Source organism: Balaenoptera musculus, chromosome 15 (assembly GCF_009873245.2).
Source record: "Balaenoptera musculus isolate JJ_BM4_2016_0621 chromosome 15, mBalMus1.pri.v3, whole genome shotgun sequence".
NCBI classification, from domain to species: domain Eukaryota; kingdom Metazoa; phylum Chordata; class Mammalia; order Artiodactyla; family Balaenopteridae; genus Balaenoptera; species Balaenoptera musculus.
This window is the reverse complement of record NC_045799.1, coordinates 23,469,705-23,488,765: the sequence shown is the minus strand read 5'-3', so window position 1 is coordinate 23,488,765 and position 19,061 is coordinate 23,469,705. Positions and strand designations below refer to the sequence as shown.

The window sequence follows — 19,061 nt, the reverse complement described above, 5'->3', positions numbered from 1 at the left end:
ATAGCACCTCACTTCCCAGCCCAAGTTCTGAATCAACTGAGAGAGAAGACAAAGGGTAAAGCAGATGGGAGACTGAGCTGTCACTTTTATTAATGACAAAACTTATATTGGAGAAGCTGACGGGTGTCATCAAGCCAGAGGGTTACCTAATACTAAACCCCAGAGTTGGACAGCCTTATCGACGACCCCAGTCACAGGCAGTGCTGGACCAAGGCAGGCATCCACTGCAGTAGCAGGGTCTCCTGCCCTATACTCACCGCAGGGAAGGGCAGAGCAGAATGTGGGCTTGGAGGGATGGAGAAGGGGATGATCATGCCCGGTTTCTCCTTCCAAATTCACCAAAGAGTTTAAGTCACTCCTTCTCAGCGTGAAAGGAGAGGGGCTAGTAGTGTTCTGCTAGTACAACTCCCTCCACGTAGAGAGAAACATCAAGAGTGGGGAAGAAGCCATCTCCATTCCAAGGGTGATCAAACAGCCAGAAGAAATCCGGGAGCCACAATGGAGCCAGGATTGCCCGAATACCTACCAACTGTTCATCTTCTCTGCCTTCTTTCCTGTCCCCCCCGACCTAGACAAGAAGGGGACATTTGCAGGGCCTCTCTGGTGACCTTGCTTTCTAGATTTTCTGGAAGGTCCCAATTTCAAATATTTTATCCCAATGGTAGATCCTGAGCCCCTTTTTGGGTCAGGAAAGTTGATCACCATTCTGTTAACTTGTTCTGGGTCCCCAAGGGTGTCTTCATTACTATCCAGGGCTCCAAAGTTTCCCCAGCCAATACCTAGACAAACCCTGCCCAGATTCCTATTGTGCCAGCTGCGCCTCCCCACTGCATCCAGCGATTGCCTCCAAAATATTTCCCAGAATGGTTTCTGAAGCCTAGCAGCCAAGGAGAGGGGCGTGGAGGGCTGGTGATGGGGAAAGGAAGGTGTCTTAGGTTGGTTTCTGAGGGACCAGCAGGTAATGTAACTGTGTATATGTGGCTGAGTTTAAGATGAAGCAGGGAGTAGGCACCTGGGGGCAGCTTGAGGGGAAGGGCTTGCCCCATCTAAAGACATTCAAATTCATATATTTTGAAGACATTTTGGTGGCCAAACCAAACAAATCTGCAGCCAGATTCTGCCCTGTAATTGGGCCATGAGATGAGAAGGGTTGGAGCAGGAGCGTCGTAACCTCAGGAAGGACCTTCTGACTCAGGGTGTCAGGCAGTGGTGAAGCGAAGGGCCCTGGAGGCCAGGAGTCTGTGGTTACCAGAAGACTTGGGTTGGTGCCTGGGCCGCTGGAAGCTGAAGACCAGAGTCAGACTTGTCATCACAGGAGTGCGAGGCTAAACCTAACAACATTGCTCTGTCAGGATGGCCTTGAGCGGAGCGGAAGCCTCTCAGGGACAGCCTATGGGGGTCATACGGCTTCCAGGCAGGGAGCCGGGGGGTTGGGGCATAGTGTCGGGCAGAGAGAGCCGTAGACTGGTTTTCAGTGGAGTATGTGAATCCAGATCTTTCTGAACATCATGTCTTTCTTTCATTGGCCTCCCTGAGAAGCACCACATGGATGTATAAACTATAAATGGAGGGAGAGGACAGGGAACCGAGTGGGCTCTGGGGAAGGATGTGAGGTGTGCCCAGAGAGATGAATGGGGGGGTCCTGGTTTGCCCCAGGATGCTGTTCAGGGCCTTGTTTGTCCCTTTCCTCCCCTGCTACTCCCCCCTACAGATCTTTTTCCTCTCTCTCTGCCCCTTTCTCTACCCTTTCCACATCCTCTCTGCATCTGTTAGGAAATAGGGTTGAATTAGTTCATCCCTAAGACCTCCTATACCTCTTCTTCCTGGCCATCCTTCAGATGAGGACCATTTCCTCACTGTGTGATTCTTGGGCAACTTCCTTCACCCACTTCAGGTCCTCAGTGGAGCTGCTCAGTAATACCTGCTTTGTCCTGATGATGAAATGGAATAAGATAAGCCGTGCCCGGCTCATTATAGGCACTTAATGAAGGTTGGCTTCATTTGTTCCTTCCTTTTTATCCCTCTTTTCTGTTCTTTTTTTTCCTCTATACTTTCCTTTTTTTTTTTTTTTTTTTTTGCTTCTTTTCCCTCTTCCTTTTCTCTCTCCATCCTTCTTCTCTTCATCCTCCTTTCCCTCTCCCCACCCCCGTCTTTCTGTGCCTCCATAATAATACATTGTCAGTGCTGGGCCCAAGTCCTGTGTGGAGCTGGGGCTTTTGAGCGGAGGTGGACATGAGAGGCCCAGCTGGTAGGAGGTTTCCCAAGGCTTCCTGCCTACCGCAGTGGCCCAGGTACGCAGAAGGGTTTCAGTGCAAAATTCTAGAAACAGTCTTGCTGATTCTCCTTCCTCTCCGCAGCCCCCTTTCCTTTTTTTTTTCCCCAGAAAAAGAAACAAGGCCGAGTCACATTTGATACCATGGACTTCATTGCAGAGTCGGTATGTATACACAGCTCTGACCTTGCTGCTGGGAATTTTTTTTTTTTCTTGCATCATAGCCTGAAAGAAGCCCTGGGCTGGGTATCAGGATAGCTGGGTTCAGACCACGTTCTGCCACCAACCCAGTGTGCCACCCTGAGCTAGCCACTTAGTTTCCTCCCCTATAAAATAGCTGATCTTGGTGATCCCTTTCAGTTCTGGCATCCCAAGACTGCGAGCCTTCCCCGCCGCCACCCAGCTGAACCCCAAACCCATTGTTGCTTTATAGCTGAGCAGAACCAGCACGGGAGATCGCCTGTGCTTGGACCAGTGGGAAAACCGTAGAAGGCAAAGGAGAGGATGTGAGAGCCCCAGACAGAGGAGAAATAATCAGGGTGTTGGGAAAAAGCACTGGCCTGTGTGTGAATTCTGGCTCTGCCCGAAACTTTCTGATAGATGCTGGGCACATCTGTCTTTCACCTGGGCTCAGGTGGCCACTCTGAGAAGCGAATGCCTTCATGTCATTTGGACTATGTGATTTGTTCTCCGAATTTCAAGCATTATTATCTTCCTGGCTTCTCCCCACCAAATCCTGGATACTAAATTAAAATTTAAAATTTAATTTAAATTTTAAAGGGGCTTCCTTATTTATAGGGAAGATCTGAAGTTCTCACCAATGTAGACCTGACTTGACCCTGGCCTGGAGCAACCATGCTGGTTTTTCTCTAGGAAAAGCAGGGAGAACAGAGCTTTATAACTGGTACCAGGACCACCTGTGCCACCCTGCTGCCTCCTCCTCCTTTGGAACCAAGGTGTGGCTTCTGTTGACTGCCTCCCCTGGGCATAATCTAATTTCTCATGCCCCATTATATATGAAACACAGTAAAGTCCTCCAAATTCTGAGTTTTCTTCAGTTTTCGAGACCAGCCAGTGTCTGACACTGCGCATTGAAGGTTACCCAAGTTTCGCCCTTCAGACAGGAGAAACTAGGGGTCTCTCTGAGAGCCACAGAGCTCTGGAGATGGAGGCAATTCTGTGCATAGCAATAGAAGGAGAGAGGCGAGTACAGAGGAAAAGTCCATCATATAGGCAAGGCCTCTCTGCCTTTTGAATGAGTTATCACTTGGCTCTGTCTCCAGCACAGAGATGGAGAGTAGAGACCCAATTTAAAAAACTGCCCTTTGAGTGACTGCGAATGGGTACCAGGTTTCTTTTTAGGGTGATTACAAGGTTCTAAAACCCACTGTGGTGATGTACTACTCTGTGAATACACTAAAAATTGATCTGTACACTTTAAATGGTGAAATCATATGTTATGTGAATTACATCTCGATCAAGCTGATACACACACACACACACACACACACACACACACACACACACACACACACACATTTTTATAAATATATAAGCTGTCTCTCAGACAACACTGGAAAACTCAACTTCCATATAGTCTACTAATGCTAACCTTCTCAGAAAGAATCCTAAGAATTATAGAGGCTTAGAATCATAGACTCATTTATTATAGCATTTGTGAGACATTGGAAACAATGGGTACATTTCTAAAACATGGTTTAAAAAAAATATTGAGTGAAAAAAAGGCAAGTTGCATAAACGATGTCAGCAGTCTAACATTTATGCAAATAAAAATAAAACAATTCTATACATATTCTGTGGGCACACGTATAAGTATATAATAAGTATATAATAATATATATATAAATGGTTAACTCTGGTGGTGGAGAGCGGTCTGGGTTACTGGTGACATGGTACAAGGGGATTTTAACTGTGTATATTGTTCTGATTTTTAATGGAAAATAGTCATGTATTATGTTATTTTCAAAAATTTTATTTATGCATAAGAAAAAGGCAGGAAACAAGAATGCCGCATGTAAATGGCTAGTTCTGGGTGGTAGGATTATGGGCAGCCCCTCTTATTTTCCTTTATCCTTCCTGTATGCTAGATGAACACAATGAGGAGATGGCTGGCCTGAAGTGAGTGAGGGTGACAGTGCTGAGAAATGGTGTGTGAGAAACAGGCAGGGCTCTGTTTGAATACTATTCCCTTTTCCCCATTCCAGATATCTTTATGAGCTCCTAAGGTAGGCCTAGATCTGTGTCTGGTGGTGGGGAATACAGTCAGCTCTCTGTATCTGCAGGTTCCACATCCGTGGATTCAACTGACCATGGATAGAAAATATTCAGAAAAGAAAAATTCCAGAAAGTTCCAAAAAGCAAAACTTGAATACTGCTTGCAGACAGCAACTATTTATTGTATTTGCAACTATTTACATAGTATGTACATTGCGTTAGGTATTATAAGTAATCTAGGGATGATTTAAAGTATACAGGAGGATGTGCAAATACTACACCATTTTAGGTAAGGGACTTGAGCATCTGCAGATTTTGGTATTGGCAGGGGTCCCGGAACCAATCCTTCCTCCCCACCTTGTGGATACTGAAGGACAAGGATGACTGTGCTAGGTTGTGTAACATTCGCACCTTCCCTTAAGGAGCTAATTAGGAGTTAAGGTGATGAAACTTACCCAGGAAGTTAGTAACAAACTGTCACTTCTGTAGGAATCCACAGAAGGGAGTCTCAAGGGTTAGGGGTGATAAGAAGGATTTCCTGAAGGAATTAGGGCCCTAAGTGGGCCCGAAAAATAAGTTTGGTTCATAGAAGCCAGAGGCATCTGTTTTGCCATAAATAGACCCTATGATAGAAATCCTAATGGGTTATTGATAGTAAGAGAGAGAAAGGAGAAAGATTGGATTCAGACCATAAAAAAGACTAGCACTTCCATAGCCCATGCTCTGCGCCATGCGCATTGTAAGCCCTTGACACGTATTAACCCTGCTATTTGTACATGTAGTTTCTGTTATCATCAGGTAGGGAAACAGGGGCTCCAGGAGAAGAGACTTGCGCCAGGACACACAAATGGGAAGTCGCAGGACAAAGTTCAAACCCAGGCACCTGGCAGCAGAGCCTGTGTGCTTTTAACCACTGTGCTACACTGCCTTTCCGAGGGAATATGCTAGGCATCAGGTCTGTCGTTGTGAAGATCAGAATTCTGCATCATGTCCCACTTTCCTTTTGCTTCTATGACAGTTACTGTTATGTAAGACTGCCGGTATTCATTCCTTCCTTCCATAAGTATGTATTTTGTTGAGTGTCCACTACAGATGAGACATTATTCTAGAGTGGGAAACAAGGTAGACAAGGCCACTATCGTGTTTCTATTGGGGCTTATATTCTAGAGCACCTTTGTCCGATGGAACTTTCTGTGCCAATGGAAATGTTTAGTAGTCTGCATTATCCAAAACAGTAGCCAGCAGACACACGTAGCTACTGAACACTTGTCGTTAGTGTGACTGAGGGGCTTATTTTTTATCTAATTTAATTTAAATTTAAGTAGCCACATGTGGCTTTTGGCTGCCATAGTGGACAGTGCAGTTCTACACTGTGTGTGTGTGTGTGTGTGTGTGTGTGTGTAGGGTGGGGAAATGACAGATAATATCCACATTAACAAAAAAAGAATAAGATCATTTCAGAAAGTATTAAATGCTTTGAAGAGAATGATTCAGAGCTCACAGAGTGCTGGGAAGGGAGCCTGCTATTTTAGCTCAGATGATCCAGAAGGAACTCCCTGAGGATTTGGCACCATATGAGCTGAGAGCAGAGTGAGGAGGAGGAGACGGCAGCCATATCCATGTGAAAACCCAGGGGAAGAACATTCCGGGCACAGGAAACAGCCCAAGCAAAGATCTAAAGACGGAAGTGAGCTTGGCACGTGCAAGAGATGGGTAGAAGGCTAGAGGCTAGAGAATGAGGGGAGAGGCAGGAGGAGAGGTTGGAGGGCAGTAGGCAGGTAGGGAGTCAGGCCATGTGGGGCCCCAGGCTGTGGTAGGAGTTAACATTTTCTCCTAAGTGCAATGGGCAGCCAGTGCGGGGTGTTAACAACTCACAGTGCCATTTCCCCGGCAGGTAGGAGTGGTGAGCCAATGGGTAGATCTGCCCGCCCCCTGGTCCACGAGTCCTGAGGGTTAGCTAAGCGTCTCTGTAGGCTCTCTTTGTTCCTTAGACTCCCGGAGCATGCTGAGGTATAGGCTGAGGCAGGGGAGCTCTCCCCTGACTGAAGTGTGTCAAAGGGCCCCTGGAGCCCAGGGAGCCCCATTATTGACTTGGGGGCGTGGTCAATGAACAGCAGAGGTAGTATGATCAGTAGTTGGGGATACAGGCCTTGGCATGTAACAAATCTAGGTAATAATCCTGCCTGAGTGTCTTCATCTGTCAAAGGGGATAATAATCGTGCCTCGCTTCTTTAGGTAAAGATTCAATGAGACGGTGTGTGTAAGTTGCCTATCCCGATGCCTGGCACACAGGAAGCACTCATTACATGTCAGCCGCTATTGTATGGGGAGTGGGAAAGTGTGAAAGCAGGAGTGTGGGGAGTTGCCTGCTAGCCCCTGGGGGAAACTGCTGGGTCCTCTGTGTCACTTTGGCTCTCTCTTTCCAGGGTCACTTCCCTCCAAGGGCCATTCAGATCACGCAGAAGAAGCCCGCTTGGAGGGCAGAGCGCGAGATCCAGTCCCTCTGTAACCTCCTGCAGGTTCTGGATAGTTACCGGAACTACTCGGAGCCCCTGCAGCTGCTCCTGGCCAAGGTCATGCGCTTTGAACGGTCAGTGAGGGGCACATCCCTTGGCCCCTGGGCTGGGGCTGGGCTGGGCAAGAAGGGCCCGGCTGCGAAGGCCACGGCGGGTCTACCAGCCCTCTGCGGGGTGTCAGCCGTGAGAAACCATCTGTCACTTCACCTTGGTACTCACCGTTATGACTGCAGCCCACTGTGTCTCAGCCATTCATTGAGAATCTACCCAGAATTAAGGAGTCACTGAGTCTGGAGAGGAGCTGGTTGGAACCTCAGAAAGGATCTAGTGTAATCCCCTCATTTTTCAGATGAGGAAACTGAGGCTCGGGGGGGGAAATAAGTCATCCTAGTTCACCCATAAAATAAGTAGCAGAGCCGAGACTCAAATCCAGGCCCTAAAAGCCAGAAGGGATCACAGGTGAGGTACTACATCCAGGTAGGAACAACTAGGGCAAGGGTCTGGGAACTTGGATGAGAAAAAATATTATATCTGTATTTTCATTAACCTCTGAAATTTATAATTTCCTTCAGTCATGAATGTAGGTAACAAACCACTCCATACTATTTATTTATTTGGCTGTGTCGGGTCTTAGTTGCGGCATGCAGGATCTTTCGTTGCAGCGCGCAGGCTTCTCTCTAGTTGTGGCATGCGGGCTTAGTTGCCCTGTGGCATGTGGGATCTTAGTTCCCTGACCAGGGATCGAACCCGCATCCCCTGCACTGGGAGGTGGATTCTTAACCACTGGACCACCTGGGAAGTCCCTGTATAATTTTTTTTATAAATAAAAAAATACAGGTATTATGATATATTCAAGTTGCTGCAGATTTCTCAAAAGATAATTTATATTTATCACATCTTTGAAATGATGGTAGTTATTAGATCTGCTGCTGGCTCTTGTTTTTCAGTGCCTTAATAAAGAGGCACATGTATTGCTATATCACAAACTTGGTTTTTTCTTAACTGTAATTCTAATGTATATTATTTTATACATTTAAAACATTGTTCTGTGAAGCCTTCACCAGATTGTCAATTGGTCCGTGACACACACAAAAAAGGACCTTGTAAATCCCTTGTAGTAGAGAAGCCTAAGAGGTGCATGTGAAAATAGTTATTTCCAGGACATTTCAGTGGCCTCAGGGGGGCAGCCTAGCAGAATATTTGAGGTAAGACCTGTCTTGAAAATCTAAGATGTAGGGTCACTATAGGTTTGTGCCCTATCTTCCTTCATAGCGGTCACAGTCTAAGACAGCCCTATCTTCCTTCATAGCGGTCACAGTCTAAGACATAACCACAACTAATTACGGATTACGGACGACCCTTTATGACCCATGCAGGGTCTGTTTCACAGGTAATAAGCCAGGAGGAGGTAACCTTCCAGCTAGCTTGGCCAAGGGAGTTTCACAGAAGAGGTGGCATTCGAACAGGTAGATTTGACAAGTGGACGTGTAGACGGGGCATTCCAGGCAGAGGGAACCATCTGCTTTGTTCTAGTCCAGTAAAGAAGAGAGGGAGTCACTGCTGTCTTAAAGTAAGATTCTATAGCAGGCAGAATGGCGTCACAGAAAGAAAAAGAGTCACAGGCTTAGAAGCTCTGGAGTTTAATGCCCCGTCTGCTGTGTGACCTCAGGCAAGCCACTTAACCTTTCTGAGCCTAGTATCCCCGTGAGTGATATAAAGATAATAATATGAATTTTACAGGCTTTTTGTGAACATCAGGAGGTGATAATTGTTAAAGCCCTCCGCTAGTTGCTGATTACTATTTCTGGGACTGGGAATTAGCAGATTAGATAGAATTCTTCCACTCGCAAGTGACAGAAACCCAGCCTAAGGGAATGCATTGGTGGCTCATGTATTTGAAAGTCCTGGGATAGTTCTCCAGCTTCAGGCTCAGCTGGATTCAGGGGCTCAGTGTCACCGGGACCCACGTTTGTGTCTGTCTCTCTCCATCTCTTGGCACTTCATTTGCATAAGCAGCTTATGCAAATGCAAATGCAAAGGAGAGTCTCTGTCTGAGACTCTCCCTTCATGGTGGCCAGCCAGCTGCTACAGCCACAGCTCCAAACTTCTAGCTTTCCAGGTTCAGTCCATTGGGAAGGAGAGAATACCTCTTCCCAGTCAAGTCAGAGCCTTGGGATTAGTTCTTTCTGAGCCAAGGTGATCTCACTTGAATCACCAGTGGGTTAGTGATGTTCCGATTGTCTAAGAGTCAAGAAAAGTTGTTTCCCCCAAAGTAAAATCAGGGTGCAGTTGGTGGAAAAAGGTGACCAGATGCTTGGCAGAGAAAACAACAGATATCTGCTGTATGAGATATCTCTTCACTCCCAAAATGTAGGTTATGGTCTCTGAGGGTCTGCCCTGGAATGAAGGCTGGCCTGTGTTCTCTCGTCCCCAAAGTCTTATTTCCTGGCTGAATATGCTTGCCTTCTCCCATCTAGTAGTCATTGTCATCTGGGCTGTCGCCTCTTTCCTCTATTGATAAAGCCCCTGGTTTGTACATTGTCCTGTCTGATGGAGCTTACTGTTCTTTCTTTGAATATGCCAGGCCTCCAGCCATCTCTGTGCTTTTGGACATGGTGGTCCCTGTGCCTTCGACACTCTTCCATCTCTCTGGCCATCTGGATGACTCTAGCCACCATCCCAGAGCCCTCTCTGGCCTTCCTAAACTGGGTTAAGTGCCCTTTCTCTGTGCTTCTGAATTAGCCTGCGCCTTACCTCTTTTAAAGCGTTTTTAAACCTTATTTACTCTTGTACTTAACCATAATTTTGAGAACAAAATTTGTATTTTTTATCACTACACCTGTTAGACACCATTGGTATTTGTCTAACTTATTGGATGAATGAAGGAAATGAATAAATACTAAAAGAAGTGAGATTTGATTTGAACTTGCATTTGAAATACAGAAACTATCCTCCTCTGAGCTTAAGAACTGTTAGTTTGCTCTGAACCTGTGTACCTCTGCCCTAAAGGTTCCCAGTTGGATAGTGAGCTATTAGGGATCATAATAAGATCATTTATCCATCTCTTTCTAGGTATGCTCATCTGCATTTTACGGACAAGAGTAACTGAGGCTCAGAGAGGGGATATGAGTTGCCTAGTGTCCCACAGCTAAGGGCAAAACCAGGATTTGGATCCTGGTCTGACTCTAAAGCCAGTGCTCATAATCATTTAGCTACTTATCCATTGCTTCCAGCATTTGTTCATTCATTTACTCAACAACTGTTCATTGCCTAAGCAGACTGACAAAGGCTCTGCTCTCCGGCAGCTTCCTCTAATGGAGGTGGGCTGCTGGACAAATGTTAGTGAAGGGGTCAAGTTTGATGGGGATGGGGCTGGGCTGTTCTGAGGTCCCTTCTAGTCCCAGTCTGTGCTTTCATACTCCAGAGCAGAGAGCACGGCCCGTCCAGATCTCCTCCCCCTAGGGACCAGACTCTGTGTTGCTACCAGATCAACTGGCCATGGTCTTTTCCCAGGTTTGGTCGCAGGCGTGTGATCGTCAAGAAGGGCCAGAGGGGCAACAGCTTTTATTTCATCTACCTGGGCACGGTGGCTGTGACCGAGGATGAAGATGGCAGCAGTGCCTTCCTGGACCCCCACCCAACGTTGCTGCAAAAGGGCAGCTGTTTTGGGGTGAGCACGGGGGACGGGTCTGCGTTCCTGTGGTGGGGTTGGGGGTGTGACAGGACTCCTGCTACAACCTCTAGTCCAGGCCCAGTCCTGCCTTTCACTCTGTGCAAGTCACCGCCCTGTTGTGGGTCACAGAGCCCTTACCTGTCAAATGCCGATTGAGTTGGAGGCAGTGATGTCTAAGTCCCACCACTTCGTCTGTGATGTTTAAGGAGTATGTTCCCTCTATAACCCCCTAGAGATGCAGTGACTCCTCAGCAAGGCCTCTCCAGCTTCCTTTCTCTGCCCTGGTCAAGCCAGTTGCCTCTTTTTCCACAGGCAACATACTAAGAGGGAGGGGCGTGGGCCCATAGAAGCAGGGAGTGAGCAGGGGCACAGGACGGTCCAGGGAACCTGCAGTCTGGGGAGGAGAGATTTCTCAGGGGAGATGGAAACAGGGAAGAGGTGGTCAGGGCTGTGGGCAGAGGGCCAGGGGTGACCTCTCACTTGCCTTTGCCCCTGTCTACCCAACAGGAAATGGGCTTTCTAACTTCTTCAGTGAGGAGGGCCACTGTGGTCTGTATGGAAGAAACAGAGCTCTTGGTTGTTGACAGAGAGGATTTCCTTGCTAATAAACTGGACCAAGAAGTTAAAAAGGATGCTCAGCATCGGTTTGAATTTTTTAGGTAACTCCACCAGCCAGCATCTTCCCCCTGTGTGTTTATTAGGTGCCTTTGTCCTAGACCCAGTGGGGAACACTAGGTGCTGTTCTCTCTGCTTGGAATACTCTTTGGTACCCACATCCCACCCAACTTCTCGGTCTAGCAAACTCCTAACATACCTTCAGGTCGCAGTTCAGATATCCCTTCCTTATGGGATAGTAACAACAGAATAGCTAACATGCATTGAGCACTTGCTGGGCCAGGCAGGATGCTCAGCCCTTTGTACCACCCGTTATATCTAATCTCACATTCAACCCATGATGTTCTTTCTCTTTTTCTCCCCAGTTTACAGTGAGGGAAGCAAGGATCAGGATGGTGATGTGTCCAGAATGCCTGACTCAGAAGTCTCTGGGCTTCACCGCCCCGCCTCACTAACTAAGCCCACCTACCCTCACTCCAGAATAGAGAGGGTGCCCCCTCAGTGCTTCTACCCTGTGTTTCCTTAAAGCCCCATCCAAACTGTAATTCTTGATCATCTAATACCTTCTTTACAGTTTATTTGTGCCATCAGATAGTAAGCAGCACAGTGGCACGGGCAGACCTGCCTTTTCCACCATCATCATCCCTGTGTTATCACAGTGCCAGGCGTGTGCAGGTGCTCATTTAATTATCTTTAGTTACTTGCCTTGAGGCAAAGAGTGAAAATCAAATGGAGCATCTGCACTGGCACCGAGAATACAGGTTGTGGGGTTGCAGGGCCATAGAGAAGCGTGTTGAGCAGAGCGGTGGGCTGGAACTGAGAGAAAGCCATCTGCATGAAGGGGCTGCAGCCCGAAAAGGGAGGGACTCGGTTCTGAAGGGAGGGGCAGTTCGTTTTTTTATACAGTGGAAGAAAAATAGGACCGTGTTCTAATCTCAGCTCTTAGGCTTATCCACCATGGGACCCTAAATAGGTCACTTCATTTCTCTGGGCTTTAGTCTCCTGCGCAGTAAAATGGGGATAACAATTCCTCTCTCCCGAGGTCATTGTAAGAATCAAATGAGGTGATCGTGGGAAGTGCGTGGCTCAGTCTTGGCCCAGGAGGTGCTCCTTCTGTGGTGGCCCTGCTTTCCTTCTGTGTTTCCAGACCCTTCTCCTCCCTGGGCATGGCACTGACCCTGTTCCCCTTTGATGCCCTGGACAGAACTCGGTGCCCCCTCGCCTAGGTTGAGGCCTGAATCACCCGAGTTCAGAGCTCATAATCTGTTGGATCTGAGAAGATCTAAGATGACTTTTGTTGGCAGCCCCGCGGGGCCACCTGCGAGGGAAGGGAAGCCCCATGATCAGTGGTGTATGAGGTTCAAGATCAGCAGAAGGGGCGGTCACTGCCGGGTGGGCCTTTCACCACAGGGCACAAAGAGGCCAAAAGAGGAGAGTCCAGACTTCCCCCATTCCCAGGCCCAGGGCTGAGGATTTGAAGCCAATAGGCTGGAGGAGACAGGGGTTGGAATGAGCTGCCCAAACCAAAGGTAGGGCCCGGACTGCTGGTCTGGGGGACAGGATAGCCAGCGAGCTGAAGTGAGGAACCCTTGGATGCTCCTTGGAATGGGAGTAGCTCAGTGGTAACAAGGTTGGCAGGGGGTTCAGCCGGGAGAAGCTCCTGGAGGGAGGAGCGGAAGTGAAAGAAGCAGAGCTCCAATCACCCCGGCTGCGTCTGAGGCGCAGTGAGGGGAGCGGCTGAAGGGCAGGGCCTTGAGAAGAGGGCAGGGGAGCAAAGGACAAGTGACAGGAGACCGGCTGCAGGCTAGGCTAGCGAGCAGGGTGGGTGTGAAATCTTCCGCCTCAGGCCTTTGCAAGAGCAGGAGAACATATTCCTTTTCTGGAAATTGCTAAGTGCTGAGCCCCCTTGGTGATGGAGGGCGATGAAGTCTAACAGGCCTTTCCCATCAGGAAGATGGATCTGTTTCACTCCTGGTCCGATGAGAAGCTCTGGAAGCTCGTAATCCTGGAGAAGATAGAGAAGTTCTCATACGGGCAGCTGATCTCAAAGGACTTTGTAGAATCGTCCTCCATCGTGTTTGTGTGTAAGGTAAGAGGTCTGGGGTGGGGTGGTGAAGCTGGGAAGAACGTGCCTAATCTAATGTCCTGTAACCAGGTGACCAGCAGAGCCCTGGCCTTCAACACGTCTTTTTCTGAGCGCCCACGTCCTACTTAAAAAGACAAAGGAGTGTTCATCGACAGGTGAATGGATAAAGAAGATGTGGCACATATACACAATGGAATAGTACTCAGCCATAAAGAGAAACAAAACTGAGTTGTTTGTAGTGAGGTGGATGGACCTAGAGTCTGTCATACAGAGTGAAGTAAGAAAGAGAAAAACAAATACCGTATGCTAACACATATATATGGAATCTTAAAAAAAAAAAAAAAAGGTTCTGAAGAACCTAGGGGCAGGACAGGAATAAAGAGGCAGATGTAGAGAATGGACTTGAAGACACAGGGAGGGGGAAGGGTAAGCTGGGACGAAGTGAGAGAGTGGCATGGGCATATATACACTACTAAATGTAAAATAGAGAGCAAGTGGGAAGCCGCTGCATAGCACAGGGAGATCAGCTCCTGCTTTGTGACCACCTAGAGGGGTGGGATAGGGAGGGTGGGAGGGAGGGAGATGCAAGAGGGAGGGGATATGGGGTTATAGTATGCATATAGCTGATTCACTTTGTTATACAGCAGAAACTAACACACCATTGTAAAGCAATTATACTCCAATAAAGATGTTAAAAAAAAAAAGACAAAGGACACACTTTGGCCTCCCTCCCTCAGAGGGTTGCTGTGAACGTTAAGATATAGCTGTTATATTACAAAGAGGGCAGGTGTGGGGAGGGTACCCCCTCCTTCAGCTCATATACATGTTTATTTACAAACAGATACATATTTAAATTATGCATTTGGCTCTTGAATTTTAATGATGCCAGGTCACTTATTTATTTATTTATTATTTCTTTTTGGCTGCATTGGGTCTTCATTGCTGCGCACGGGCTTTCTCTACTTGCGGCAAGCGGGGGCTACTCTTCGTTGCAGTGCGCGGGCTTCTCATTGCGGTGGCTTCTCTTGTTGCGGAGCACGGGCTCTAGTAGTTGTGGCGCACAGGCTTAGTTGCTCCGTGGCATGTGGGATCTTCCCCGATCAGGGCTCAAACCCGTGTCCCCTGCATTGGCAGGCGGATTCTTAACCACTGTGCCACCAGGGAAGTCTCCAGATCACTTTTTATAATTATAATCTCTAAATTGTAAAAGTGATACTACCACATTATACAACTTTCCAGGAAGAGGGACAAATGAGCTCGTTACCACAGAATAGATTTCCAAAATTGAAATTGCTTAGCATCACCATTTTTATGACTCTTGGAACAAACTGCTTTTCACAAGGAGGGATCCACTTTCTCTAGCTCCCAGCAGCATACAACTTTGCCAGTGCCACCAACCTCTGCCGTCATTCTTTCAAAAGTTTTAAAATTTAATATGTGGCAATTACTGCCTCATTGAGGATTTATCTTATTTTTTTTCTGATTACTAGTGAGATTAATCATGTTTGTTTACTATCTAAATTTTGTGTTTTGTGAATTGCTCTATGTCCTTTGCCCCCTGCTCTGTTGGTTGATAATGAAAAGAAAATTTAAGGAGGTTGATATTGTCATTATTCCCATTTTACAGAGGTGGAAAGGAAGGTTAAGTGGCTTGTTCAAGGTCACGCAGTTGATGAGGAGCAGAGGCAGGGTTCAACCCAGGTCTGTCTGACCCCAAAGCCCTTCTTGCCAGAAGCTGGGATTTGGGATTTGAGTTGACCTTTCCATCAATTGTTGACCCTGCTCAAATCCTAAGCAGTTCATCATCATCATCATCATCATAAGAGTCACTATTTTTTTTGAGGCTCTTTGCTCCTGTGCTAGGAGTTCTACTAACATCATTAATCTTTTTTTGTTTATTTTGGAATAGGTAGTACTTCACATGGTTCAAAATTCAAAACGTTCACAAGAGTGATGTCTCCCTCCCCCCTCTCTCTCCCAGAGTATCCCTCCCCAGAGACCACCACCAGCACCAGTTTCTTATGTCTCTGTCCTCCACACGTTCTCTCTCTATACAGGTAAATGCGTGTGTATATGTATTTTCCTTTTTTTTCATAAGTGGTGTCATCCTATACAGACTGTTCTGCACTTTCCTGTTTCATTTAAGAGTATTTCTGTAGGTTGTTCCATATCAGTACATAAAGAACTCATTCATTCTCTTTTACCACTCATGAGTATTTTACTGTATGGTTGTGCTTTATTTTTTTATATATTTATTGGAGTATAATTGCTTTACAATGTTGTGTTAGTTTCTGCTGTACAGCAAAGTAAATCAGCTATATGTATACATATATCCCCATATCCCCTCCCTCTTGTGTCTCCCTCCCACCCTCCCTATCCCACCCCTCTAGGTGGTCACAAAGCACCGAGCTGATCTCCCTGTGCTATGCAGCAGCTTCCCACTAGCCATCCATTTTACATTTGGTAGTGTATATCTGTCAGTGCTACGCTCTCACTTTGTCCCTGCTTCCCCTTCCCCCTCGGTGTCCTCAAGACCGTTCTCTACGTCTGCGTCTTTATTCCTGCCCTGCCACTAGGTTCATCAGTACTGTTTTTTTAGATTCCATATGTATGGTTGTACTTTAACCAGTTCCCTAATTGATGGAAATTTAGGTTATCTCAGCGTTTGCTATTTCAAACAGTGCTTTGATGAATAACTGTGTACCTAGTACCATTCTACCATAAATCTTCACTGTAGCTCTACCAGGAAGATATTATTATTCCAAGTTTACAGATGAAGAAGTTGAAGCTAAGATGCCTTAAGAAAGGCCACCTAGCTAGTAAGTGGCAGAGCCAGAATTCTGCCCCAAAACTCCCATATTTAATATCTCCTATACCTGTTGCCTACATGTTAAGCCACCACAGACATTTGCCAAGTTTTTGCCAAGATCATGACACAGTGGCCCAGGCTCTGGAGGGATACAAAGGTGGAAAAGATTGGTTCTCTGGGGCTTCCCTGGTGGCGCAGTGGTTAAGAATCTGCCTGCCAGTGTAGGGGACACGGGTTCAAGCCCTGGTCCGGGAAGATCCCACATGCCGTGGAGCAGCTAAGCCCGTGCACCACAACTACTGAGGCTGTGCTCTAGAGCCCGCGAGCCACAACTACTGAGCCCGAGTGCCACAACTGCTGAAGCCCGTGCGCCTAGAGCCTGTGCTCTGCAACAAGAGAAGCCACCGCAATGAGAAGCCCACGCGCCGCAACAAAGAGTAGCCCCCGCTTGCTGCAACTAGAGGAAAACCCACACGCAACAATGAAGACCCAACGCAGCCAAAAATAAAATAAATTTATATATTAAAAAAAAAAAAAAAGAAAAGATTGGTTCTCTCTCTTTATATATCTTCTCCACTAGATTTTGAGTGTAGACAAAGTTGTCAATGCCGACTACCAAGTCGTAGATTAGTACAAACTCTGTGAATTACAAGAATTCAGGATGGGGAACTCTCTAAAGGCTGAAGGCTCCAAGGAGGGCTTCCTGGAGGAGGTGAGGTGGGAGATGAGCATTGAAGTATTGGTCCCTTAGACAAAAGTAGGGGGCAAGATTGGTTGTGTGCTGGAGCTGGCTCTTCCTGGCCTGAGAGAGCTGATTGTTAAGTTCTCAGGACTTTTGCAAGTCAGTACACATGATAATTATTAAAAATTAAATTATATAAACCTACAATTAAATATTGAAAACAAGGGTAATAAATACTGAAAAACTTATCATTTCCTGGATTTATTGCATTTTACTATTATCTATGCTCTTGAAGTTACTTTTGCCCATCGTATCCATATGGTGGAAATCTCTACCATTGTGCACATCTCTTCTCAGTTCCACGTGCAGTGACTTCCCATCGGTAGCTGAAAATCGACCATGGTGGGAGTATGTGCACACACAGTGGAAATAGGCAGACGCTCTAAGTCAGGTCTTGATTTATGGCTTTGCTGATTGTCTTAAGAAAGCTATAGAGAAAATGTTTATAATGCAGATTAAATTTCAAAGTGGGCTGGGTCTGTAGCCGTTACATTGTAAAGAGCAGAAAATTAAGGAAATGTTTTCCAGTATTTAAAAATGACTCATCATAGATTCATCATAGAAGTTATATAATTGGTGAACAGGTGAAGTTCTGATAGACATAGTGTTAAAGCTAAAAGAGGTTTCAATTTAATGAATATAATTTATAAGAGGGTGAGAAATAGTTTACCAGTAGAGTACAAGTCAGACTTAATAATATTAAATTTATAGATTGGGATGCAAATTCATTTGTCAAATTATGGTTGAATTGTGACTATAGACTAGCCACTGATATGAATTCAGCCAAAGTCAATAAAAGCATTCTGTGAGAATTGATTGGCTATATGGAATTTCCAATAAGAGTGTGGTATATTTTATTATTATTTATAAATTGTGTGTAACACACCCTTCATAACAGTAAAATGTATAGATGTGCATGCATTTTACCCAAGAGCTGGTTGTTTCAGCATCACCAGGGATGTGTTTGTGTTGTGATTTTTGGGTTCAGTCCCAGAGAACCGTCAAGTCTAGCTAATGCAAGCAGGAAGTGATTTACTGCAGGATGTTAAATGGCTAACAGATTTACTGGTGAGGGGAGAGCTGAAGAAACAGGCTCTAGACGGAAAATGACTCGCAAACGACTCCACATCAGACTCCAGAACTGGACTGTCACTGGTGCTGCTGCTCCTGCCAAGTTGAGGAAGCCACCGTCTCCACTAGCAAAGTGGATGCCCCACAGTTCCAAAACCAAGCCTTGCCCAGGTGCACTGGATTGGTGGAACCCAAATCCCATCCAGAGCCTTAGCTTCAAGGTACCTTGGGAAATGTAGTGTTTGGTTTCCAGCCTCTACACACTAACGCTAAAAGGGGATTGGATGCACAGGATCTGACCCGGAGGAGGGCGAGGATGAGGATGAGGTCCTTGCCAGTGGAGGGGGGAAGAGTTTGATAAGTTTGGAGAATCCTGATGGTCATGTGAGGAGAGGTGGGAGAAAGCCTAGAAGAGAAAATGGTGGTGGAGAGCCCTGAAGGCCAACCTGAATAATTTGCCATTCTTTCTCCCCTGATATCTGCTTCCTCTTTCCTAAAATATTGGGGTGATTGCCTCCAAAGCCAAGAATGCCATGTGTCCGCAAATTTAACTCTAAGCTCTTTTGATACTGTATAACCAGAAAAGATGGGGGAGATGAGCAGTAAGGGATATAAATTCAAGACTTTCTTTACTCAGCGTGATGGTTACATCCTGACCAGCAGAAGGTTCTTAATCTGGTTTAGCCTTCATTTCTTTATCTGTAAAATGGGACTATGTGCTTACTTCATAAAGTCTGTGAGGATGAGATTAGCTCAGCACATACTCACTCACCTCAGTCACCCTCTAATCCAGTGGTTCTCAAAGTGTTGTCGCTGGACCAGCAACGACACCTGGGAACTCATTAGAAAGGCAAATTCTCGGGCCCACCCAAGAGCTATTAAACCCAACACTCTGGGAGAAGGGGCTCAGTAATCTGTGTTCTGACAACACTGACATCTGCTTCTGGGTGATTCTGATGTGCACTAAAGCTGGAGGACCCCTGATCTAAGGGAAGAGTTTTCAAATTTTGGTAAGCATAACAAACTCCTAGAGTGCTTCTGA

The 19,061-nt window shown here is 46.4% G+C and overlaps 1 protein-coding gene across 1 annotated transcript in view; it reads left to right on the top strand.

Annotated features, from left to right (window-relative positions):
- CNBD2 (cyclic nucleotide binding domain containing 2) overlaps positions 1–19,061 on the top strand; it is a 61,626-nt gene that overhangs the window by 15,990 nt on the left and 26,575 nt on the right. Inside the window, exons 4-8 of the mRNA XM_036824330.1 lie at positions 2,384–2,437; positions 6,934–7,097; positions 10,537–10,693; positions 11,204–11,355; positions 13,262–13,400. Coding sequence (XP_036680225.1) covers positions 2,384–2,437; positions 6,934–7,097; positions 10,537–10,693; positions 11,204–11,355; positions 13,262–13,400 — 666 coding nt within the window. The remainder of the gene's footprint in view (positions 1–2,383; positions 2,438–6,933; positions 7,098–10,536; positions 10,694–11,203; positions 11,356–13,261; positions 13,401–19,061) is intronic.